This window comes from Vulpes vulpes, chromosome 11, assembly GCF_048418805.1.
Source record: "Vulpes vulpes isolate BD-2025 chromosome 11, VulVul3, whole genome shotgun sequence".
NCBI lineage: Eukaryota > Metazoa > Chordata > Mammalia > Carnivora > Canidae > Vulpes > Vulpes vulpes.
In genome coordinates, this window is record NC_132790.1 from 54,635,240 (window position 1) to 54,662,726 (window position 27,487).

Consider the following 27,487-nt stretch of genomic DNA (forward strand, 5'->3'; position numbering starts at 1 on the left):
AAGAATACTTAACTTTTGAGAATACTTTTAATCAAAAATCCTAAGCTACATCTATTTTTTAGAAACCAAAGTGTGAAAAGAAAAGTCCCTTTGGGTGGTGGTGTATAATCTTCAGCTTTACTATTTTGGTGTAAGATGGCTCAGTACACACACACGCGCACGCGCATACACACACACACACACACACACACACACACACACACCATCCTTAAAAGAAGCAAAGATTACATACCCTAAAACATCAATAGTCTGCTTTTCTTGGCTAGCAAGCCACAGCCACATCCACATCTTCTAAGAATAAGAAAAGATGCTGAACAGGATGATAAACACACTGAGGTATTAAAGGAGAACACAAAAAAGTTCTCTGTGGCAGCATTAAAAAAGGGGGGGGGGGGAGATTTCCTAAAAAGATCAAGATAACAACACAATCTAATCCAATAAACAGTATTCTCCAGAACACAAATACTCTATCATTCAGCATTTTAAATCTTATTTTTCCACATTTTATAGTTTTTCTTTTTTTTTCTTTTTTTACTTAGTAGTTCTTTCATGTTTCCTTGGCTCAATCTACAGAACAAAACCCATGCCACACATCCAGTGCCCCCCCCCCAGCCAGAGACGCCAGGCTTGTGCATATCACGCCCCACAAAGGGTCTGAGGGGACCGTGAACTCCAGAGTGCGGGTGGGGAGGAGGGCAGAGGGCCTGCTGGAGAAGGAAATGTAAAGATTTATGAGGTAGATAGAAATTATCACGTCACAGGCTCAGTCCCTGCAGAAAAGATAAGTACATTCATCTGTAAAAAAATAAAGATGAGGTAGGACTCAAGCAATGTTGTACTCTTCTTGTTCTCTTTAAACAAAAGAAAAAAAGAAATTTCCCTGAGACTGTTTCTTCTTTGAAATTCAAAAGGGGGGGGAGGGGGGGAGGAAGGGAGAGAGGGTGGGGGAGAGAGAGAGAGAGATGCATGCACACACGCACGCCCCAAACACAGAAGCCTAGAGAACGTGATTAGAAAATGAGGATCCGATTGTTGCCAAAGTCCACCACCACGATCATGCCATCGGGGGTGACAGCGATGCCAGAGGGCCGGTCCATCTGCCCAAAGCCACTGCCCTGGGTGCCAAACTTGCACAGGAAGCTGCCATTTGACTCGAACATCTGCACCCGGTGGTTCCTGGAATCGGCCACAATGATGCGCCCCTCCTGGTCCACGGCCACACCCTGTGGGCGCAGGAACTGCCCGTTGCCAGTGCCCTCAGAGCCCAGGAAGCGCGCAGACTGGCAATCAGGGTGGATGACCAGGAGCCGGTGGTTGTTGAAGTCGGTGACCACCAAGTGGCCCTCATGGTTGAAGGCCACACCCCGGGGGGAGTCAAAGTGCTTCCAGAGTGCTCCCTCGAAGCCATACTTATTCAGGAAGACACCGTCAGGCCCAAAAAGCTGGATCCGGTGGTTACGGGTGTCAGAGACCAGGATCTTGCCCTCAGAGTTCACCGCCACATCCCAAGGGTAGTTGAACTGCCCATTTTTGGTTCCTTTCTCACCAAACTTGAGCAGGAACTGGCCCTCGAACGTGAAGACTTGGATGCGATGATTGTCCTTGTCGGCCACCACGATCCTGCGGGAGGTGTCGCAGGCCACGCCGGCTGGCCGGTCGAATTGCCCAGGCCGGGAGCCCAGGGTGCCGAATTTGTGGTGGAAGGTGCCACATGGCTTGAACACTTGGATGCGGTTGTTGCTGCGGTCGGCCACTACAATATAGCCTTCCTTGTCCACACTCACGCCCCAGGGCCGGCAGAGCTTGCCGTCACTGTCGCCCTCGCTGCCGAAACTCAGGCCCGGGAGCCCGATGCCCACATAACTGCGACCCGACTTGACCACCACCTTGAAGGGGCTGTTCTCGATGTGCTGGTTGCACATGGTGACCGACACCAGGTGCTCACCCTCCAACTGCGGCCGGTAGCTGACCACGTAAGTCCCATTCTGCTGATCGCTCACCTCGGCACCAAACAGGTTGCCATCAGGGCCCAGGACCACTGCTGACATCAGGTCACCTCCTGAGAGACGAGGCTCCCCATCGTGGTCATAGCCAATAACAGTGAAGGAGGCCACCTTCCCCTGGAGGGCTCGCTTGAGGCCATCACCTGTGGCCTTGGTGAGCGGTGCAAAGGCCCCGCTGCTGACGAAGCCAAAGGACTTGATGGCTAGGTACAGTGCCTGGTCGGGGGGCGTAAACATGACGCGGTCATCCTCTTGGGGCTGCAGGAAGCTACGCACGGTCTTCAGCTCCTGCACCTGGGCCAGCATGCGGTCCCGGGCCAGCAGGACATCCAGCGCCCGCCCTTCCTCCAGGACCTGCTGGACAGCACTGATGGTGCTCTCAAGCTTGTTTAGGCTTTGCCGTAGCTTTTCCACCTGCAGGTAGAGGGACTTGGCTTTCACCTGGCGGATCTTCTCTACCTGTAGGGAGAGAAGACAGAGGCTTTGAAGCCAGCAAAACAAAACAAAACAAAACAAAACAAAACAAAAACAAAACAAAACAAAACAAAACAAAAAACGCCACTACACCATCTATCATGGATCACAGGAAGTTGCCCTTAGACCCATGCTGAAAAGGTGGAGGCTAGGGCTCCAGAAACAACTATTCCGTGCTCTTCAAAATGGCAAAAATCCAAGGGCAATGGGAGCCTGAGGAACTACACCTAATACAAGAGGTGACTGCTAAAAGAACCAGTATTTGCAGAGCAGGACCGTAGACTGGGGGGACACTGATGGACAGTGCTGGTGCACAGTGACCAGGCACAGAGGGATCAGACACCAGCATGGAATCAAGATTGGATTTCCTGCTTTTGAGGAACTGTGATGATGGAAAAGAATACCCTTGCTGAGAGCAAATAAACACAGAAGTGTTGAGGGCTAAAGAGGCATCCGGTCTCCAACACGTCACCTTACTCTCCCCTGAATCACATCACATACAAGAGTAGACACAGAGAGAAGGATGAAAAGGGGGCAAAATGCAAATAATCAGCAAATCTGAGTGAAGGATCTATGTACCCCTTTTACCATTCCTTTCACTTAGAAACAAAATAGAAAAGCTAAGAATGAGCACCTCCTCAGCACCTGCTGTTTAGAGCACCTGCTCTTGTGCCAGGCACTGAAGGCACAAAATGACCAGTACAGAATATGGTCCTTGCCCTCACCAGCAGGACTTGCCCATGGACGAGAGCACAGGCCAGTCTTGCGTCCCGCCCAAGGGCTGAATTCTCAGCACGACTACAGAGCCTGCCATCTCTTCCTATTCTCCTTTGCTCCACCACCCCTACCTTGAGCCCCCACCAAGACAGAGACAAAGAGAGACAGAGAGAGACAGAGAGAGAGATGTGGGGAGGGGGGAGAGAGAAAAGACAGTGCGTGGAGAGAGCGAAGGGATTTGTTGAGATCCTAATTCAAGGTTACAACCTGTACCTCTCCACCCTGCCACACATCCCATCTTCATCTTCTCTGTCCTTCTGTCTTCACAGGGAGCCTAAGCCTCAGTCCCCAAATATGGATATAGTAAGTCTTTGGAAACCATTGGCTTGTATAATTTCCAGAGGGGCTCTCAATATTTAAATTGCTGTAATATATAAACATAAATTGTGACCTGCTAAGATAATTCCTGTTTCTGAGGTTCTCAAACCACACTGCTCTTAGAAATGTGGGATTTTGTCTGACCAATGAAACAGAGCCACTTCTCCATTCTTAAGTATTAAAACTGTACAAGTCCTTCAATTCTAAGTGAGTTTTCCTGTGAAGAGGATAAATGAGTCACCCAGCTGATTTGTGTCATTTTGTAGAGAGAACCAGGACTTCTGAGAGTTCTACTAGTCAGAATGCTACAGAAAGTCTATTTCAGAATAAGGCCCCACTGTTGGGGAGGCCTGGGTTTCAGTTAGACTTTTCCCCTGGGAAGGGGGGTGATGATGTGAGTTTTGACCCATCCATGCTTTTCTGTCCACTCTAGAAGCAGGACCCATGTGCGCAGAGGGGCCCATGTGGGGACAGATCAAAGAGAAGCTTTGTCCTTTGGTTTTGCATTGGGCCAAACCTCTGGGCTTTGGTTTGGATTCCTCAGCCAGGTGGTTGCAGCGAGTCCCACTAGGGAGCCAACTCCACTAGAAACCTGTAAGCCACAAGCATGAAGAAGTCCATCTAGATACACAAAATGTTGTTTCACCTGGCACTCAAGTGTCTTCAAGTAATGGGGAATGCAAGAAAATAAGATGTGTAACAAGGAGGTGGCAGGGCAGAAACAGGCAGGAAAGCTTTGCTGCGGGGGCAGAAAAGTCAGTAAAACAGAGTGGGACTCCCATAGGTTTTGAGCTAAGGTACCATAATAAAAATTAAAGACAAATGGGACTCAGGTGTTCAGAAGGAGTAAGCTTATTTTAGAGGATATCTGAGAATGAGTTTTTGGAAATAAAGTAAAAACAAAAGTATATTACACAAAGAGACCAACTCTTCTAAATTTGCTTCTCCAAGACTAAAAACTTGCTTTCCAAGCCTTCTGAAAGAGAAGTGCCTTTGGGAGAGGACAGGAGTCAGCCTCACAGGAGGGAGGGTACCTAAGGTGAGATCTGCAGGAACTCCTATGCACAAAGGCCTTTTCATCAGCAAATCCAGAAGAGCAAGTTTGTGGCAGAGTGCACCAGAGAGCTCTCAGGTTGCATGAAGTGGGCCTCTTTCAGTTATAAGTAACATTCGTGGGTGGCATGAGCCTGGCAGACCACGGGGGCATGTGAATGTCTGGAAGTCATGCCATGCCATGTCCACAAAGGTGCCTGCCTAAAATTAGTGCTGAATTAAATCCTAAGACTTTCTACGCAAGGATTCTTCTCTTCTTGTCAAAAGGCAACTGAGCATATTTCTTGAGGTCAGCAGAGGCAGAAAGCAATTATTTATGAGCTAACTAAATGGAAAAATGCAATGAAAAACCCAACATAGCCTTCCCGAAACTGAGATCCCACCTCTACCTTCACATAGTTTAGAGGATTAAAACGAGCATTCACACACTTAAGTGCACCCTTTAAGTCAGCTATGTATAAAGTCTTATGCATTAAGAGAATGTAATTATATAGCTGAATTCACTTGATACACTGGTCCCTTCATAGGCACATGCTCCCCTCCCCTCTTTCTGAGGAGGGGGGGATGGGAAGATCAGAGAAGAAAATGTTGGGATAAGGACTTGGGTGGGGAAAGCCCACCTACCAGCTGATTTTTACATGTACAGCAAACCAGCGCACTAGGCACTCTTTCCTGCCACACCAGAAGAAAGGGTGCTCACTTGCTGCCCTCTCAAGTGGGAAGCTGTTTTTCAAGGGATCAGAAAGTGCAAAATAAGGCAGGACACCCAAAATAAGGATACTTCCTAGCAGCCTGCTTTCATAACAACAGTCTCAATCATGCTCTCGTGTTTCCTTGAGTGTGTGCAACATAAAATCTGAGGTTTCTTCCAGTCCTGGGTACCTGACTACTTCTGAGAAGGGTTCTTGTGGCTGTAGTGCTCAGATGGCATCCACAATGTTATAGGGATCCCTGCACCTGCTGCCAACCAGCTTTACATGTAAAATCTCCAAGTGTTCTAAAGTTAGACATTAGAATCCAGCTAATTAGTATTAGCTCCAGTTCACTGAAAAAGTGCTGGCTAGACCAAGAGGCCCAGGTGGGGGTGGGCAAGCTCCTGTTACCTTCCATAGCAGCTCACACTCCCGCTCCTCCAGGGCTTTCTTGTGCCTTGCAGTCACAGCTTTGACCTCCGATTGTACCACCTTTGCCTTCATCTCCACCTGCTCCGCCACAGTCTGGGCCTGCTCGATGCTCAGCTGAAAATCAAGAACAAGCTCATGCCATTAGAAGGACTTCCACTCCTCATGCAAAACATTTAAGTCTACTTGTTTCAAATCCAAAAAACTAACACCCTGAGCCCCTAGACCACTTGATCCACTTCCTTGGAAAGAAAGCGGGCACATAGGGAGAGAATGGCATCTGTTGGACATGTAACTGAAGGAGTTGCTGGCAAGTGCTGTGTTTCTTTGTATGGGAAACGGCACCTACACAGTGAATGTCAGGACTATTAAGAGCTGCTCTGACACAGTGAAACCAGTGTAGTTGGGATCAATGTGAAATGTACCACTCCCAGCACACGAGCCACTTCCCACAGACTTTTCTGGCCTTACTTGTGGCCTGGGAAACCCCCGCAGGCTGGCACAGCGCTCATGTCAAGGTGCAGAACAGCTGCAGGCCAGCAGTTAGCCACCATGTTCCTGTCAAGTCATTACCAACTCAGCTCTTTCCAGCCAGCACCTGCCCCAAGCAACACTGGGGATACTGTCTGAGCCGCCAAAGAAACCACACGTGCCCTGTGGTCAGCTTGCCAGACTCTCTACGCACCACCACACACCCTACCCTTTACCACCAGCCCTAGGTAAATCAGCCAGTTTAATCAGAAGTATTCTTGTTCATAAAAAATTAATCAAGACAGAAGGCCCAGTGTTGTCATTAATATTAGATGATGTGTCTTGAAAAGCCACAAGGATTTCTTTGATATACTGAGGTATTAAATCAGGGATTCCAAACTGCTGGTGGTGCAACAGGTCTTAGGGTATATGCTCCAAACCAGGAGGTGCCTAGAGAAGCACAAAGGGTTTGAAACCTGGTTTGAGATCAAGAATTGCTCACGGGTGACCACCACCAAGTGTGCCCTGGACTAAGGTTTTCCAGCATGTGGAGCACATCTACAACTGAGGCTGTCCAGTCCTCCTAGGAATCAGGCTTCAAACCCTACCTCCACATCCTTTTATCTGCAAGACCTCAGGCAAGTGCCAGGACTTCTGCAATCTTGGCCAATGGGAGAAGATAGGATAATAGATGGAAGACCCAACCTAGCTCCTGTCATACAGGTACAGTCATGTACCTAGGCCTACTCACACTTCCTGACCCATTTTGCTTGTGATAAAATACATAGAACTAAAATGTACAGTTACTGACATTTAGCACATTCCACCCAGCTCCCAAAAACTTCCATCACTGAAAGGAAGCTTCCATACCCATTAGGCAGGCCTTCTCCATCTCCCCTCCCTCTCCTCCATTGCAATCATAATGGTTTCTATTCTGGGTATTTCACAGAAATGGAATCAGACAATACACTGGCAGCCTTATTTGTATATGAATATGGCTATGACTTGTTTAGCCACTTACAACTGGGAGGCTCCTCACCCCCTTAATTCTCTCAGTGTAGAGGACACGCCAATGGTACAAAAGTCACATCCACATCGCAGGTGCCCCCTCATCACCCATGGTTGCCATAGCTAAGTGCTTATGATATTCTCTGCCCCATCCCTGTGAATACAGGTGTTGCATGGACTGATCTGGAAGGCTCATAGACTATCCATGGGCTGGAATGCCTTCTCTTCCAAATTCACCCGAAATTCTAATCCCAGCTTAGATGCCACTTCCTGAAACTGGCAATGAAGGACACCTTCCCATGTTTCTGTTCACCTTTACTACCCAACCCCAAGTGTCATTACACATCCAACTATTGGGGGGGGGGGGGGGGGGACACAGGGTTAGGTATATATAGTTCATGATACTTAGCCACTGCTGTAGCAGAAATAATCTCTATATATTTTACACTTGCTCACTTCTACAGCCATAAACATTTATCAAAGCAGTTGTTAACTATATTGTTTTAAACACGGGCTCCCCCAAATTCAGGCTGACTAGTCAAGAGCAGGTCATACCAGATAGTGCAAGTCCTAAATCCAATGACTAAAAATCACGTAAGGTCACATGGAGACAGGCATGTGAAGGGAAGATGGAGGCAGAAATTAGGACTGATGTAGCTAACAAGCCAAGGAAAACCAAGGATTGCTGGAAAAGGCACAGAAAGATTCTTCCCTACAGCCTTCAGAGAGCACAGCCCTGCTGAAAGCTTGCTTTGGACTTTTAATACACTAAATTATATGAGAATAAATTCCTATTAAGTCACCAGATTATAGTAATTTATCAGCCCTAGGAAATAGTAGCCAACAAACTGAAGCAGATGGAAATACCAAATTACCCAAAGATAAAAAAAAAAAAATCTGATCAATCAGTGGATGAATCTAAGCACCTATCCTAATAGACTTGGCAGATTTCAAATGTCTCAGGCAGTCAGGATTGATTTAGAAAACGGGAAAAATCTCATTAGACATATACACAGAGAGGATTTAACGTAGAAAAATGTGGTTGAACAGGAAGTGGAAAACTGCCAGGGCAAAGGGCACTCGCAAGATGAAAGACGGACAGTGCCTGCCATGAACAGCAACCACCCTTGGGCCAGGAGGACACAGAGAAGAGAGGAGGGGTTACAAGTAGAGACTAGGGGTCCATGCCCAGCTCATTCTGGAAGCGGCTGAAGCTGCAAACTGGAACTAATCTCTGCTGCTGGGGTGAAAAAAAATGCTGCTGCTAAGAACAGGAAGCCAAACGAAGAAGGAAGTCCCCTTTCCCAACTTCCGGATATGTGGTTTGAAGTGCTGCAGCCCAGCACCACGTGTGAAAGGGTCGGTTATAATGGAGAGCATAGAAGAAGTGACCCACACATGCTGTCTTCAGATGTGCTGGTAGTAATTAGCACTAGCTGATGTCCAAGTCAATACATGACCAAGGCAACCAAGACTTCGTCCACGTATTTCTTAGATTACTCAATGGAAAACACAGGCGGCAAATGCTTTCTATTTATATTGATGCTATATTATATATTGAATGAACTGCTTCTCTGTAAATACCAGAAGAAATCAAAGCAACAGGCCTACATTCCTGCAGGGCAAGAACAGGCAGGAGGGTACAGTGACCACCCCCTTGTGTAGCAAGAGGGTCTACACAGCAAATGTCTGTCTATTTACCTCTCTCCCTCCAGTCTCCTAGCCAGGCCTGCTCCCTCGTGTTTCCTGCCAGGTCCCTAGCAGGTCGTTGGGTCTGGAATTCCTGTTCTGCGACAAGAAGGGTTTCTTGCATTTTTTAATCAGGTAGAAGGGGTACAAAGCCCTTACTGTGATTTGAGGGATCCCCAAGTGTGCAGGGTTAGGATCATTCCTTAAGTTAAGAGTCATAAGAGCCCTATGTGTGGAGACAAAAAAATAAAGCTTTCTTTTCCAAATCATACGCAGTCAGGTACTGCATTCCAAGATGTATAGACCGGGACCTGCTTAACTAGTTCCCATTATCTAAACAGGGCATTTGAGGGAACCCAGAGGTAGGTGGGGTGGGAAAACAACAGCAGCTTAAAAATGCCGGATAAATCTCAACACAGAAACACAATTTGAAATAGAGAGAAAATTTAAAAACTACCCACCCAATAAGCATGGGGCTTGAGAAAAAAAATAGAAGTCATCTTTTAGATGTTAATGCTGTGTGCCAGCTGAGCACTGAGTGCTGGCCACTGAGTACAGAGGAAGCAGAGGCCACCTGGGTTTCACAGGGAAGAGTATAGAAAGTGATGAATGATGTCTGCTTGTGAAAACTGCGGTGGCCAGATGACTGGTGTTGAATACCAGTACGGATAGGGACACACAGGTTGGCTTAGTCCGTTAAGCATCTGACTTCAGCTCAGGTAATTTTCTTTGGGTCCCGGCATGGAGCCATGCATTCAGCTACCCACTCAGTGGGCAGTCTGCTTGTCCCTCTCCCTCTGCATCTACTCCTGCTCATGCTCTCTTAAATAAATAAAATCTTTAGAAAAAGAAAAGAAAATGTCCTGATAGAAGATGACAGAATGCAAATGTCACTCAAAAACTCACAGACCACAAAACCACGTATGCAAACTACTGTAGTTCACACTAAAATATAATTTTATCACACTTAATACCCTGAAACTATGATTTATCTTAAAAGTGTCAATGGGCTTTTCCCTCTGCTAAGTGTATATAAAATAAATGTACATATTGCAATCAATGGTGTCTTATGTGTGATAAAGAAATACAGTAATTGGGACGCCTGGGTGCTCAGCGGTTGAGCATCTGCTTTTGGCTCAGGACGTGATCCCGGAGTTCTGGGATCAAGTCCTGCATTGGACTCCCTGCATGGCACCTGCTTCTCCCTCTGCTTAGGTCTCTGCCTCGCTCTGTGGGTCTCTCATGAATAAATAAAATCTAAAAAAGAAATATAGTAAATGAAAAATCAAGGCACTCTTCGCATGGGCAGCAACTATATTGTTGGTCCTAATTATGGGTATCTCCCCCACCCCAGATCAGTGCACCTTAGGAAATCCTCTAATTACGTTAAGTGGCCAAAATGTTGTACTTCCAAGAAGACTCAAAGTGAAAGTAACAAGATGTTTTCAAAAGCAATAAAAATGAGTAGTCATGCTGAAAACATTTATGAGGTACACTACATCTTTCAGGCTTCCTTTGTTGTAGGTAGCTCTAGACCCTCACCAGGATCAATTCTTTTTACAGGAGTAAATAGAAGTAATTGGGAGAATTTACATTTGGGTGCTTTTTTTCTGGAACTGAGTCTTTCAAGCTAAATATACACAATAGTGAGTCTTGTAGTCATAACTTAGGAACTGTAGTTCATAGTCAACTGTACATTGGAAAGCTATAATTTAATAATGAATAAATGTCCCTGGTTGAAGAAAGGGACTGGAGGTCCCGAAAGTATTTTCTAAACAAAAGCTAGTTAAAGGAAATGAAAACATACAAATCCCAAGTTGTACTGAGTTCAGATATATTGTAAAAGGTCACTGATACTCAAGGAAGGTGGTGTAAAGTTTCTAAGAACTTATATCTGCCTGCAGATTTGGTCTGGCGAGTGTCCTTTAATTTTGGGATTATGTCCACGCATTTTCATCTGGTCCAAAGGAAGCTCCAATCTGTGCTACCCAAGCACGGTGCCCAAGGAGAAATGAAGGATGCCAGGCCAATCAAGAGCCCTTCCCTGAAATTTTACAAATGGAGGTTCCAACCTCTCCCTCCACCCCAAAAGAGGAAAGGAGAGGAAAAAGGAAAATCCTTCCCTGAGGAAGGCTTGCTTGAACAATGCAAGACTGAAGAGATATCCATGTATGCCCATCATGTTCAATAGCAAGAATGAGGTCACCATGGAGAGAGGCAGAGTTAAGTGACAGAGTACTGGCATCAGGGTCTGAGTCCCTGGACACCTGAAGCCTGATCCATCTATATTCTCCTACCCAGTCACCTGAGACTATTCATCTCCTTTCATTCAACCACCACCAAGCATCCTAATTAAGAGAGCATGGGGGAAACGTTAATTAGGTCATGGCATATTAAAGTTCTTCAACCATTTTTCTTCACCTTTGCATACATTTATGTGTGAATGTACAAGAAGGGAGGGTAAGTGGGAACTGCGACCCCAAATGAGAGGTAACCATCAGTTTTGGATTCAAATCACAATTCCTCTACTCATTGTTAGTGTGACTTCTGGAGAGTTACCTAACCTCTTTTAAGCAAAGTTTTGCAAAATGGAAAGAATGACACCCAAACCCCAGGCATTATTTACAGAAAATGCCTGTTGCAATGTGCTCAGTAGACAGGGACTTTTAATTCTTGCTGATGAAAAGAGAAGGCCTATGGTTAAGTTAATGAGATCTGGGATCTCAGGCACAGCAACTAAATTTTGTGCTTCCATTTCCCTATCTGTAAAAGTAATTTCTAATAAAAACAATGTCTTCTTGATCTACTTCCTGGGCTGGTTTACATTAATTCATATAAAATAGGCATTCTCCGCATTCCTCATGGCAAGGAGTTCCTGCAGGTTATGTGGTCAACAAGTAATCAAACAAAAAAAGTCAGGGAACCAAAGTAGTGCAGAAAGTCTAAAAAGTAACTTACATTTTCATTTACAAAACTTAATCCTGGGTCTCCAGGATCTCACCCTGGGCTGAAGGCAGCGCTAAACGGCTGAGCCACCAGGGCTGCCCAGCACTCCTAACTTTTTGCTAAATGGTACAGTATCACTCTTGTTTAACATGAAGAGTTTTTTTTAACCAGGTAAACAACTTACGTTCAATAAGGGACTCGTCACCCTTATCATTACTATTTACTTTATACTAATATCAGATGAAAAGTAACAGAAAGGTCTATCTTATTTAAGGCTATAATGAACAGGATAAAAACTCCCCTGCAAATGGCTAAAATAAATACCACAGGAAAACAACGCTGGTTAAGATGTGGAGAAAAGAAGGGGAACCCTCTTAAACTGTTGGTGGGAATGCAAGCTGGTGTAGTCACTCTGGAAAACTGTATGAAGGTTCCTCAAAAAGTTAAAAATAGGGGGGCTTGGGTGGCTCCGTGGTCTGCCTTTGGGTCAGGGTGTGATCCTAGGATCAGGATCAAGTCCCACTCAGGCTCCTTGCATGGAGCCTGCTTCTCCCTCTGCCTAGGTCTCTGCCTCTCTTTCTGGGTCTCTCATGAATAAATAAATAAAATCTTAAAAAAAAACTTTTTAAAAAGTTAAAAATAGAACTGACCTATGATCCAATAATCCAATACTAGGAATTTACCTAAAAGACAGAAAAATACAGAGGGTACACATGAACCCTGAGGTATATAGCTGCATTAACAATAGCCAAATATGGAAAGAGCCCAAATGTCCACCAACTAATGAATGGATAAAAGGGGTGTGTGTGTGTGTGTGTGTGTGTGTGTCATGGAATATCACTCAGCTATCAAAAAGAATGAAATCTGGCCACATTCAACAATACAGATGGAGCTAGAGTATATCATGTTAAGTGAAATAAGTCAAAGAAAGACAAATATTGTATGACTTCCACTTAAATGTGGAATTTAACAAAACAGATGAACATAAAGGGGAAAAAGGCAAATCAAAAAATACTTTTTTCAATACAGATTTTTAAGATTTATTTACTTACTATTTGTTTGACACAAGAGACAGAGCATAAGCATGGGAGCAGCACAGGGAGAAGGAGAATCAGACACCCCGCTGATCAGGGAGACTGATGCAGGGCTGCACCCCAGGACCCTGAGATCATGACCTGAGCCAAAGGCAGATACCTAACCAACTTAGCCATCCAGGCACCGAAGAAACAGACTCACAGAGAACAAACTGAGGGTTGCTGAGGGGAGGTGGCTACGAGGATGGGCTAGATGGGTGATTAAGGAGAGCACTTGTGGTGAGCACTGGGTGTTGTACGTTAAGTGATGAATCACTGAATCCTAAACCTGAAAATAGTACTATACTGTATGTTAACAAACTGGAACCTAAAAACTTGGAAGGAAAAACAAACAAAACTCCCCCTTGCAACTGATGTGGAAGACTGGATTTGGGCCAATGGATATAAGTGTTGTGCAAGCCATCTGGGAATACTCAATAAAAGGTGGGAGAATGCCTGTTTCCTTTCAATGGTCCAGAATATAGATGTGCTATCTTGTGTTCCATCAGCCATTTGTGGCCAAGGGATGAATGTTAACACCTCGGTATGTGGGGGAAAGCTGAAGGACTCTCCAATGACTATCACTGTCTCCAAAGTTTTTTAAACTAGAGAGATTAAAACTATGGGTACTAAAGGTATCACATTTGGGAGCAGAGTGAAGGCCGTTACTCATGGCTAAATTCATTTCCTACTTGATTAAAATGGAACAAAATCCTAAACTATGACAGATGAACCACTGCTTGGGGACCCAGAAATGGTAAATAAAGGATTATCCTAAGAATTTAAGAAAACGTTTGGAGGTAGTAGACATGTTCCTAACCTTGGCTATGGTGAGGTTTTCATGGATGGAAATATATGTTGAGTGTGAGTTCTTGGATCTGCCAATTTGCCAATACAAACAAGCAGCACCTAAAAGCTCCCGAATGATATGTTGATTCAGTATTACTATTTTTTTATTATTATTCAGTATTACTATTAAGAGTAAATGAACAGGTTGAGGACAGTTTCTTAGACCAGTGACTTCCGACTCAAACTTGCGATTTAAATGTTCCTTGAAAAGGAAATCAGAATCTCTTTTTACCCTGTGATCAGAATCATTCTTTATTTTGGTTAAATGGATTCAGTGACTTAAAGGGTGGAGGAGGGCTGTGTGGCACCAATTATATGTATTTTTTTAAAATAACTTATCACTCCCCCAAAATTTTATTGTAATTGCCTGTGTTCCTCCTTCCTTCCCCAGTTTGCAGAAACCAGTCTTCTGATATATTCTTTAATATAAAAGCTATAAATGGCAGCATAAAAATTATATGGTTGGGCCCTTTACCTCATTAACATTTTAATCAACTGCAAGGAAAAACAAAAAATCAAGGGCCTGAAGCACCATGCACCCAAAGCTGTCTGTTCCTGGCGTTTCAAGGTCACTTCTTTACCCTGTGGGGAACCTCTCAAAATCTCAGAATTTGTCATCCTTGGGTGACCAAAGGAGAAAACACCTGTGGATTCACATACAAGTCTTATTATCTCTTTGTATCAATAAACAAAAGCGTGCCCTGTACTAGATGGTGGCTGTCTTTTCCAGTGTCTTCTAGATGGCTTTTAGAGGAGTCCCTGAGACATAACTCTACACAACCTTTCAGAACTGTACAACCTTTCAGAACTGTATTATCCCTTAATAAAGCAAAGGCTCAGTTAAATATTCACTTAACACATGCAAACTCCTCTCCATTCTCAATGAGTTTCAAAGACACACAACTGAGTATCCTGACCCCTAGAAGGAATCCATTTGCAAAACACTAGCTCACAATAAAAAGTGGGTCATACCCACTCTGACTTTGGAGACAGAGCTTGTTTCTAAGGCTCACATGGGAACAAACTGGTTCTTCAGGTAAGGATTTCTGAGCAAAACTAACTTGTTCTCAATCTTTACTTCAACTTCTCTGTCCCCACAAAGGCATGTGCTGGCATCAGAGAGTGAAAGCAGAGGGAAAGAAGGCTGTGTTTTTTCTATCAACATCAAGAGGACTTCCTTCTTAACAGGTACTAAGGCCTCATTAGAGGACCCCCAGATAATCTTAGGAATGGTCAGTGCGTTGAGAAACTGATAAGAACACCCAGACAGAAATGGGTAGCCAATCATGCCTCAATCTTCAGATCATTGGGCGAGTGTAGGTTCTGAAGAATTATAACCAAGAGCTACAAAAGAGTACCCTTCCCTGCCTCCCACACACTCTTAATTACACAAGGACTTCTAGAAGTTAATTCATAACTGATGCAATTGATGTTCAGCAGATGTAGCTGGATGTGGCCATACAAACTGAGCCTTCCACCTCAGCCCAGGTATCCCACCTGCCACTTGGCTCCTCTACCCAAAATGCCCCATCAGGCACAGTAGTACCAACTGACATTTGAGTTTCATCCCAAGGTTCTTTTCACTACTCATACGGCAGACCCTCAGCTAACACTGACTGTGTTTGCTGTAGAAAGATAAGCCCTGCAGACAAATTTTCTGCACGTCTACTTTCTTTCCTCTCCACAGAAAATTGAAATTTCTACTTCCTTGAGATGTCATCATTTTAACCACAGATCTCTCCTTAAGCCTCTAGCAATTCTCTCAAACACGTTTTAGAGACCCCTGAGTGTTCTCAACCTCCAAGGACAGAAAGGGGTTAATAACATTATACCACAACCTGGGTGGCAGAACTCAGACACAGCAGGTCTTTAAGCTCACCCAGGTGATACTGACAGCAGCCAGAGTCCAGGAGACACCAGCAGGGTAAGGCAATTAATCGACTGAGTCCTAATGGTAGTGGGAAGCCACAGACCATTTCATCCACGGGGACAAGTTCACCGAAATAGAACAGAAATAAAATAGAACCATGCACTAGCGGGGATGCTGGCAAGCAATGATTTAAGAGCAACCAAGAGCCACTCCGAAGGCATACAAAAGAAAGCAGACAACTCTGGCATAAGAATATGCCAGAATTAGTCACTGCAGAAACAGATTCTCAAACCTCTAATTATATGACTTAAATATCTGATGGTCTGACTCTTCAGAAAGACTACTTCACTATCATGCATAGGAATGTGATAGTTGCTGAGAAACTTGCTAACACCCAAAACCATTCATCTGCCCCTTCAACAGAACACAGGATCCATTTTTCACCATTTAAAAAAAAAAAAAAAAAACTTATTTTTTTAAACAATTCACATATTCAAATACTCTTCAGAATGTCAGTAGCAGTTTCCCATTCAATTTTTCCTTTAACGATTAGCAATGTTTCCTGGCTTTCAAGCTTTATCCTAGGAGACAAGAACACATCCCATGATTTTTTTTCTTTTTCTAAAACCCTGTCACCTGGACCAGACAAGAAGATTGTAAATGAATTTAGTCATGCCATCACTTAACTGTAAAAGAACTCTGCTATGTCCCAAAGTTACACCTAACCCAAAAGGGATGGGGACTCAACAGAAACACAAGGTCTCAGTTACCAGGAGGTGGCTTTATTACTTAGAAAGAATTTGAGATAAACTTCTGTTGCTCACTGATTGCTCACCTATAAATAAATAAATCTGAGCAGCAGAGATCTCTCTTGAAAGCATTAAGTAGCCAGTCTTCCTGCAGTCCCGGCTGAGGTATGCTGATGCCCACCTCTCTTGGGGAGAGGTCTGGAGGAGAAGCAGGCTGATGACGTGGTGGGGGCCCAGCCTCAGTGTCCACAACAAGCCCTGACTGGCTAGTCACCTTCAGCCACACCCCTCTCATCTTCGCAAACCCTCCACCTGCCCCCAAGGGATTATTGCTGGGTGGATGTCACATGAGCTCATTGGTTCATTGTTCCATGGCCCCCACACACTGGAACCTGCCCAGTAATCTACACATGCCATCTGAAAGGGAGTGGGAAAGGTTTTATGTGCAAGAAAGAACAAGGAAAGCAGATGAAAGGCAGAGAAACACTGACCTGGATTGCCTGGCGGCCCTGCTGTGCGTCAGCCAGCAACTGGATGGTAAGTGCTCGCGAGTCCTGCAGCGCCTCCTGGAGGTAGATGAAGCTGTGGCCCCCATGCCGGCCCATTGTGCACTCACGACAGATGGGTACTGAACAAGTGTCACAGTACAGGTGCAGCACCTGCGGACCAGAGGAGACAGGCATTATTAATCAGAGATTTGGGACGGGGCGGGGGGGGGGGGGGGGGGGGCGGCCAGCCATGGGGGTGCTCTGTGGATTCCAGAGCCTCAGCCAACTCCTTCCAATTTAACAAACACACCCCTATAGAAATAGGGAGCACTTCAATGTGAGCACAGCATGCCCTCCTTCCCAACCCCTCTGCCCCAAAATCAAAGAAAAAAATAACCAATTCCTCTATCCACTCTAGTTTCGTTCAGACCTATAACTGAGACACTCCAAAGGCAAAGAGGAAACAAAACAATTCTCCTGGCATAAGAGATTTTCCCTATATATCCCATTAATTACCTAGAAAAGTTTTAAGATTTTATTTCCCTGGTCTGAGATTGGTGGCCCAAATGAAAGAATACACCAGAAAAATCTGTCTTGCCACCCGTGTCTGGTTCTGTGAAAGGAGGTTAGGAGCCAGTATTAATCACCCTCACACCACAGCTTGCAGCCACCCTCCAATCAAGGAGATTAGTGCAAAGTGCAAACCATGGTTCTCCCAGGCACTCAAGCAAGCTACAGGCTTAAGCTTCTGGAAAGAAGGCAAAAAGCTAGTGGTAAGGTCAGCCAGCTTCTTGTCTTTCTTCTTCCTGCCAAGTCGTTCCAAGGAGTTGACCCTGAGAGGCAGCCCATGCTGACAGACCGCTTTATGTGATGTTCTGTATTTCCTGGGGCCCAGCATGCTGGGAGGCAGAAGGGTTGGCACAACCTCCACCTGCTGATAAATGAGAAGCTCTCAAGAGTGAAAGCTCCTTGGCACAGAAACTGTGCCAGTCTGGTTGCATCCCTCCAGAGCAGAGCACTTAGCACCACTCTCTGTAAATGTTTGCTGGACTGCTTTCAAGAACAGGGCTTGCTGCTGGTATACCTGGGTGTGAGCAAAAGCCAATCAACATGCAACAGGCAGAGAAGCGGTGTCCAAGGGGCAGTTTTCCTATACAGAATATGCTTAATCCCCAGAGGAAGACAAGAGGTCATGTCGTCTTAGGGCCACACAGCAAGCAAGGGCAGAAGTGGGGGCCAACATAAGCCTTGTGGAGAGCTGGTTCCAAGACATGCCTGACACCAGCTCTTCACCAGAGCACTAAGCACCTTAACTCAGTAAAGTGGAATAAGTCCTGTATGGGAGACTTGAGGCAAGGTGATTCCATGTAGCACAGTAGAGGAGCTCACCCTGGCCCAGGAGCAGACAGTGTTACAGGACACAGAGATGGGGAAGGAGGGCTCCAATGTTTCCATCAGGAAGACCCACACAGAAAGGGCCCTGGGTAGAAGTGAGAATGTTGCATCTCTTCTCCAGGTTATTTTAAAGATTTATTTGAGAGCATATGCTAGCTCAAATAAATGAGTGGGGAGAGAATCTCAAGCAGATTCCCCATTGAGCAGAGCTGCAACGAGGTGAGATCACAACGTGAGCCCAAACCAAGAGATAGATGAGACAGACATCCAACCAGCTGAGTCACCCAGGTGCTCCCCATTTACATTATCTTATTAACTAACCAACACATTGGCAGAGAGCGTGTCCACTAGAAAATAAACTCAGGGACACCTGGGTGGCTCAGGGGTTGGGTGCCTGCCTTCGGCCCAGGATCGAGTCCCACATCGGGGTCCTTGCAGGGAGCCTGCTTCTCTGCCTGTGTCTCTGCCTCTCTCTCTCTCTCTCTCTCTCTCTCTCTGGGTCTGTCATGAATAAATAAATAAAATCTTAAAAAAAGAAAGAAAAGAAAAGAAAAAAGAAAAGAAACTCAGAGCTCAGTCAGGAAAGCAGGCCTACTCCACTCAGGGTTCAGGGCATTCAAAGTGATGCTGCATGGGTTAGTCTAATTCTCTGGAACTTTTGGATTCACAAATAGGGGGAAGATTTAGGATATGATGTTCCTATTTCTAAGAAATGGTTCTGATATGGAAAAGTTTTATGGACCCTGTTTTATAGGAGGGAAATGGGGCCAGGTTTGTGACTGGACTCGGACCCTTTGTCCAATGCAGTGCTTCCCCAGCAACCTTGGGAGACTGAAATTTGGGGATGGTAATTTGCCTTCAAGACCAAGTGTTTGGGGGAGGGAGAGGATCTTAGGCAAGCCCCACACTCAGCCCAGATCCGGCCTGCTGCTGGGCTAGATCCCATGACCCTGAGATCATGACCTGAGCTGAAATCAAGAGTCGTATGCTTAACCAACTGAGCCACCCATGGGCCCCATGACCAATAGCATTTTAAAATAGGTTCACCTTTTAGAGATGATCTAATCTTTCTAATCTGATAAAGCTAAAATTCTCAAGCTAACTTTCGATGCTAAACTGGAAAAGCTTAGGAGAAATTCTTAGTCTCTTTTTATAATGTGGTGCTAAAGCAACCCCTGCTCCCGTTTCAACAACTCAACCTCATGCTTCCATCTGTGCAAGCATAACCACTCTCACTTATACAGTGAGTGGGAAGAACCTGAGGCTGTTAGCCCCAGCTTGGCACCATCTGGCCATGAAGCCATCTATCCAATCACCTGACTGAGTTTGTCTCATATATGAAACACAAGGGTTCTGGCTAGGTGCCTCAGGAGACCACTTCCATCCATAAAATCCCAGGAACCCTATTCTCAGGAACCCAACACCTGAAACCAAAAGGCTTTAAAATAATTCTAGGCTAAGCAAGGAAGCCAGGCACCAATTGTGTAACTACAAGGGACAAAGGTAATTTTTCCAGGTTTTAGGTTTTTATAATCCAGAGCCTGGATGATGTTGTATATAGGAGATACCTTGCAAATAGTTAAGTTTTAAAGCATTCTGCAGAGGAAGTAGCCAGAAAAGAAATCCTGGTCATAAGAGGTAGCAACAGGGTACCCACAGCCCCTGGCACTGGGCCCCTCTCAATACCTATCCCTGAGAGCCCAGATATCTCCCCTGTGGGCAGCGGGGTCCTCTGGATGCAATCCTGCCTGGCATCACTTCACAGAGGATTGATGCAGCTCTAAGTGCCTAGAACACTTACAACATTATCACACTGTAATTTTGGAGATGCCAGTACTCTGCAGTTCCAGGAGGACAACAGGGTCATCACAGAGGTGCTAGGGGACACCCACATAGTTGATAATAAAAAGCTATGGGTGAGTAAAACAGCATAGTCCCAGTAGTGCTTATAATGAATAAATGATGAACTTTTTAAATAAAAAGGCCCTAAAACTGAAAATATGGCCAATTTTTATACACCGTCTAGCTAAAGTTGGCATAAACCTTTGGGAAGATTTCAAGTTCTACTTAGAAACTCCACATCATCTACGTGCAATTTCTAAGGTCAAAAACCCACAATTTTAGACCTTGTGACAACTCAGATAATAGGTAAGGGTGCACATGGGTGTAATTCTCTCTGAAATAGCTGGAAGATTATTTGTTTATTTATTAAAGATTATTTATTCATGAGACACACACAGGCTTCCCGTGCGGGGACTCGATCCCAGAACTCCGGGATCACATCCTGAGCCAAAGGCAGATGCTCATACACTGAGCCACTCAGGCATCCTGGAATATTATTTTTTTTTTATTTTGATTTATTTATGATAGTCACACACACGGGGGGGGGGGGGGGGGGGGGGCGCGGGGCAGAAACACAGGCAGAGGGAGAAGCAGGCTCCATGCACCGGGAGGCCAATGTGGGATTCGATCCCGGGTCTCCAGGATCGCGCCCTGGGCCAAAGGCAGGGGCTAAACCGCTGCGCCACCCAGGGATCCCTGGAAGATTATTTTAAATGAAAAAACTGGAACCCATGTCCTCCAAAGGGCTAGAAATGTGGCAGAAGCCATGAACTGCGGCTCCGGAAAGTGGGGGAAGGAGTGGTCCTCTGGCGGCAGGAATTCCAGGGCCTGGAGCTGCCTGTTTGGGGCTTCCCAGGCAGATGCACAACACTCCCCCCTCCATCCCCCCTCCTCCTTTGCTTGGCGACAATCTGGCTGCCCCAGCTGAAAGGAGCAGGCTGACCTCTGACCTTCCAAGTGACCACCCTCTTCCCTGCCCCCAGCTTTCAGAAAGCCCCACCCACTGCCTTCCTCTCCCATAATTTCTAAAATACCAGGCAGAGACAAAGACCTAGGAATGTGGGCCCAGCAGGAGAGGAAGGAGGGAGGTTAAAGAAAAAATAAATAAATAAAAATACCAAGCAGGCAGGTTTACCTTAGCCAGAGTCTAAATAAAGTGCTTTATTAATGAACAAGACTGTGTATGTGTTTCTGGAATCTACTTTTTATACTACCTGAGATAAAACAAAGAAAACACACACCCACCCAGGGGACTCCTATTAGAGCACCGTGCATCTGAAAGAATGAGCTTCCAGTTTAAAATACAACTACCCACATCACTAAGGAATGTAAACTGAAAGGATGGAGAGGCTACTCCTCATCGAAATGCCCCAACAAACCGAAATGTATCAACTGCTGTACACTTACACTGGAGATTTCTTTCACATCCCTTAAAACGACTGGGGACATATGGCCTCCCACAAACTCAGGCCTGAACAAAAGGAGGTCACCACCCACGCAAGGGGGTTCTAAGCCTCCCACTACAGAAATGAATTGGAGGATGGCTGGTGACAACCAAAAGCCTTGCCTGCATATGCCACCCTGCACGCTCTCTATTTAAAAAAAAAAAAAAAAATTTAAACCAACTTCAAGGAGTGGAGTCGAGCCAGTCTGAAACTAAGCCTACTAAATAACCTCAAAACCAGCTTTTACATGATTTAGGGAAAATATACAGAATGCCAATGCTCCAAAACCAAGTTCAAATCTGGAGTCCCCCCTGCATCTCTGGCCACGTGCTGATACAGAGCTGTGACCTGGGGGCCATGTAGAAGAGGGGAACGAAAGAATCTGTACCAGCTGCATGCACAATCACTACCACCACCTCAAATCGCAGAATCATAGCTGAGGATGAGTTAATGTGGCCGCGGGGGGGGTGGGGGGGGTGGGGGGTGGGGGGGGGTACTGAAGCATTAAAAAAAATGTTTTAGGAGGGTGCCTGGTTGGCTCAATTGGTAGGGCATGCAACCCTTGATCTCCAGATTAGGAGTTCTAGCCCCACATTGGTGTAGAGATGACATAAAAATAAAATCTTTAAAAAAAAATACTAGGGAACATATATGCATTTTTAGTGCAAAACGATGTAAGTACAAATAGTTTTTACAAATAGTTTTTAAAATCTCCCAATTTCTCACTTGATTGTTTCTACTTTTTTATGTAACCATCTAAAAATGTTACATTCTATGCATATGTAAATTTTTAAAAAGATTTTCTTTATTCATGAGAGACAGAGAGAGAGAGAGAGAGAGAGAGAGAGAGAGAGGCAGAGACACAGGCAGAGAGAGAAGCAGGCTCCATGCAGGGGGCCCAATGTGGGACTCGATCCCAGGACTCCAGGATCATACCCTGGGCTGAACGCAGGTGATAAACCATTGAACCACCCAGGCTGCCCATATGTAAATTTTTTAAAAGACAAATAGGAATATATTTTGTCAGCCTTTTTCACTTAACTATATTTACTTGGAGAATGTTCTGGGTCAAACTGCCTGTTTTATAAATGGCTGCATGGTATGTTGCCTGTGGATATACCACAACTTACTTAATTCGTACCTGCTAAGACTTTTATAGCCATTTCCTGATTTAAAAAAAAAAAAAGAAATCACAAGCAATGCTATGTTGCATTACCCTTGTTCTTTATACACCTCTATTCCAATTTGGCAATATATACGATTGCTACATCACTTGATGTATGAGAAGAAAAATATACTTGCGAGGGTGAATAACAAAGATTTTCTAACTTACTAACTTTAAATCTCATCAACCTCCACACAGGTGAAAAAAGAAGGTTGTCAAGGCCCAGTTTCTGTTCCTGACAGGATCAAACATACACAAAAAGCCAGCAGGGGGACACCAAATGAGATGGTCAATGTTGGGATTGGGAGTTAAAGTCCATTTCTGCTTGGCTAGAAGGCTTCAGTGGACACTGAGACTAAGAAGAACCAGCTCAGAGGAGCAGCAATAAAGCAAGCCTTGTGTTTTGTATCCTGAGTGGTTGATAAGGAGATGGTTCCCAAACACAAGGGCATGGGGACAGTGGGGCTGCTAGTTGGGGGTGTCTTTGGAGGTGGACAGCAGAAAGGGTCTCAGGCAACGTACGTGGAAAGAGGTGTTAAGAATAAAAACAACAGGGCAGCCCGGGTGGCTCAGCGCTTTGGCGCCGCCTTCAGCCCAGGGCGTGATCCTGGAGACCCGGGATAGAGTCCCACATCAGGCTCCCTGCATGGAGCCTGCTTCTCCCTCTGCTTGTGTCTCTGCCTCTCTCTCTCCTCTCTGTGTATTCTCATGAATAAATAAATAAAATCTTAAAAAAAAAAAAAGAATAAAAACAACACTTATCAGTCCCAGAGGATATTGTTCGAACACCATGTGAAGCAAACATTGGGGATCCATATGCAAACCCACAATGCCCTTTCTGCAACTCCCAAATCAACAGGCTCTGGAAACCCAGTGTTTATATAAGCTATTTGGCAGCAAAACCCAAACAGGCATGAAAATGATTTATGACTTTTACCTATAGCATTTAGTGTGAGAGTTCATGCACTTCACATGAGAAACGCTAATATTCATTACTTTGTGGCATTGTTACTTAATATATGTACACAATATTAACTGTCTAAAATCAGAAATCTTACATGTCGAGGAACATCTGAATGCAAGGACTTAGGGTATTGTCTATCTGGATTTGGACTGCCTATCTGGCCAATAGCTGAGCAAGATTCATTCCCAAGCTCAACTAAGAAAGAGTCAGAACTACCTGGTGGTGGAGTGGAGTGTCCAAGAACAGCCCAAACTGAGGTCACAGGAACCTACTCAGCTCCAGACCAAAATTTTAGGTTTGGCATGGGCAAGGCAAATTTTAAAAAGAAGGGTTGAAAACAGAGAGAGAAATGTCATTAAACTCTAACAGCTTCAGATTGGGGTTTAGTGCCAACAGAGACATTACTTTGAAGATCCTGAAAAGCCATGTGCTTTTCACTTAAGGTTTCTGTGCTACCCTCCAAAAGCCATATATTGATGTTCTGTTCCCAACCCGCCTTTTAAAGCCGACCTTATCTTCAAGGTGGGGCTAGAACTCACAACCCTGAGGTCAAAAGTTGCATGCTCCTCTGAGCCCAGCCAGGTGCCCCTCCCTTCCCTATTTTTTTTTGAGGAGAAAACTTCACACTTCCAATGGACACTGAACCCTCTTTCCAACACCAGCAAACTACCACCAAACAGGGCCCAGCTCACAAGGTTACCCAACCCTTTAATAGATCCTTCCCAACCCCCTCCCATCACCTGCTTTCCTGCTGGTGAGAACCAAGTTCCAAAGCCCCAGAGCCAGGTATACAGGTCCCCATTTTCTATCCTAGCAACACTGCCACATTATTCCCTGGTCTCAGGGCCCTCACATACACCATCCCTTCTCCCTAGAAGGACACTCCCTGAGCACACAGCTTTTGATACTGATATATACAAAACCAGAACCATTACCTTTTTAAAGCTAAAAACCAGGGACACTTAGGAGGCTCAGTGGTTGAGCGTCCGCCTTTGGCTCTGGGCGAGGTCCCAGGATCCAGGATTGGGATGGAGTCCCTCGCAGGGAGCCTGCTTCTCCCTCTGCCTATGTCTCTGCCTCTGTGTGTTTCTCATCAATAATAAATAAAATCTTTAAAATTAAAATAAAGGTAAAAACCGAATAAAAAGAAAATTAGATGAGTAATTCTGCTTTCAAACTGAGTGCTTGAATTTGGCTGGGCTTATGTGCAGATGGATTTTTTTTAAAAAATGTTTTATTTATTTATTCATGAGAGAGGCAGAGACCTAGAAAGAGGGAGCAACAGTCTCCATACAAGGAACCCGATGCGGGGCTCGATCCCGAGACTCCAGGATCATGCCCGGAGTCGAAGGCAGATACTTAACCTGCTTAACCGCTAAGCCAGCCAGGCATTCCACCTGCAGATTAAAACAAACAAACAAAACAACACCTCAATTTATGGTCCCCAGAAATGTTAGATTAAAAAGTATGAAAGGGACTTTTTGAGTTCATCCTGGAAGAAAACCCCTCCTCTATCAAGGGTTCTCAACGATGGAAACCCCAGAGAACAATGACACCCTGGGCAGCAAAGCACACAACGCCTTCCAGTTTGGTCAGTCACAGACAAAATACATTCACAAATTCTTATGACGGCCACCTCTTATTTGAAGCTGAGGGTACAGCAGTAAATGTGACAAGAAAGGGCCTGTCAGGGGCAGCCCCAGTGGCTCGGCGGTTTGGCGCCGCCTGCGTGTCGGGCTCCCTGCGTGTCGGGCTCCCTGCGTGGAGCCTGCTTCTCTGCCTCTCTCTCTATCTCTCTCTGACTCCCATGGATAAATAAATAAAATTGTTAAAAGGGGGGAGGGGCCTTGTCAGAGGCAAAAAATGATGATACAGGCCACATTTTGGACCCTACTCAGAGAGCTGTGGTTTTGACAGGGCTGGGCAAACCCTCCAGGTGAGCTCTCAGGGCAGAGCTGAGGTGGGAAGGAGGCACAGGGATTTGAAGGAGGAAAACCAGCCTTCATAAGGTCCATACCTCCCACACTGAGCTACAGTCCGCAGTTCTCAGAGCCTTTGAAGTCACAAAAAGACACATTTAGTTTTTTCCCCTCTCTTTTTAGAAAAGATTTAAATAATCTCTACCACCAATGTGGGGCTCAAACACAATCTCGAGATCAAGAGTCGCATGCTCCATTGACTGAGCCAGCCAGGTGTCCCTAATTTTATTTTTTAGAGATTTTATTTATTTATTCATGAGAGACCGAGAAGGTAGAGACACAGGCAGAGGGAGAAGCAGGCTCCCTGTGGGGAGCCCAACATGGGACTCCATCCCAGGACCCCGGGATCACACCCTGGGCCTAAGGCAGACGCTCTACTACTGAGCCACCCACGTGTCTCCACACCTCTAATTTTTTAAAGGTATTAATCATGATGTCACAAAACACTATGTGTGAGACAATATACATAGCAACTCTGGGGGTGAGCAACTAAGCCTCTTTCAAACGGTTTCTGTTACCTGAAACATCCTCCCTATACTAACAGCTCTCTATCCCTCCTATTTCAGTCAGGCTTTGCAGCAGGTGGCGCAGGTGGCAGCGAGGGCATGACAGTCCCGCCCTTGGTAGGCCTGCTTCCATCCTGCTTCCTCCTGCCTCTCACAGCTGCTGATAAACTCATTATCCAGCGTCTGCCCCTAGGGAACCCAACCTGTGAGAGCTCCCTTGATTACTGGACTATTTATTCATTAGTCTCCTGGTCAGACTCTGGTTTTCAGGCTGGAGCCTTGTTATCTTTGCCCAACCTATGCAGCCTAAGGCACATTCCCTGTTGACCATAGCCACACCAAGACCAGCAGAGTTTACAGCGCATGGCCTGGAGTTCCTCTCATACTCCCTGAAGGCTTTAACAAAGGCCCACAGTCAAGGAGTATATTCTTGTCACTTGCAAGTGACCCACTTGTGCTTGGGGCTCCTTCAACAGATCAAGTTATATTACATGACACCAAGGGACATTTTAGAACATGCCAGAACTGTGGGGTGCCTGGGTGGCTCAGCTAGTGAAGCATCTGCCTTTGGTTCGATCATGATCCTGAAGTCTTGGAATCGAGCCAGGCATCAGGCTCCCCCGCTCATTGAAGAATCAGCTTCTCCTTCCTCTCCCTCTGCCCCTCCAGGCCCCACTAGTGCTCTCTATCCAAGTATGAAGGGGGGTGGGGGTGGGGAGAAGAACATGCCAAGAACATGCCAGAATTGTGTTTTTATTTTTTTAGAGGAGGGGAGGGGTAGAGGGAGAAGGAGAGTATCTTAAGCAAGCTCCATGCCCAGCACAGACCTAACAAACCCTAAGATCATGACCTGAGCTGAAATCAAGAGTTGGGCGCTGAGCCACCCAGGTGCCCGAGACTTGTGTTTTGGACTACTGCCTACCAAACAGTTTTTAATAAACTTGTTGACTTAAATAAAACTGGGGTTATTTAAAAATTCTTCCACTTCAAAGGCAGAAACAAAACTTCCATATCAGAGAAACGGACTATGGTAATATCTGCACAATTTTTCAGACTCATTTATTTGAAAGGATTATAATTGCTGGAAAAAGCCAAAATAAAAAAATATACTATTTAAGGAGTACACTTGCTGTGATGAGCACCAAGTCATGTATGGAAGTGTTGAATCACTGCATTGTACACTTGAAAATAAACACTTTATGTTAACTAACTGGAATTAAAATAAAAACTTAAAATATAAAAAAACATCATTTTTTAAAGGGACAAACTAGGTATTAAGAAAGTATGATACAGAGAATTTCA

General features: G+C 45.2%; 1 protein-coding gene across 1 annotated transcript in view; it reads right to left on the reverse strand.

Annotated features, from left to right (window-relative positions):
• Window positions 1-825: 825 nt before the first annotated feature.
• TRIM71 (tripartite motif containing 71) overlaps window positions 826-27,487 on the reverse strand; it is a 63,789-nt gene continuing 37,127 nt past the window's right edge. The window contains exons 2-4 of the mRNA XM_072726346.1: window positions 16,893-17,060; window positions 5,729-5,863; window positions 826-2,462 (exon numbers count right to left, since the gene is read on the reverse strand). Coding sequence (XP_072582447.1) covers window positions 1,011-2,462; window positions 5,729-5,863; window positions 16,893-17,060 — 1,755 coding nt within the window. The 3' untranslated portion in view covers window positions 826-1,010. The remainder of the gene's footprint in view (window positions 2,463-5,728; window positions 5,864-16,892; window positions 17,061-27,487) is intronic.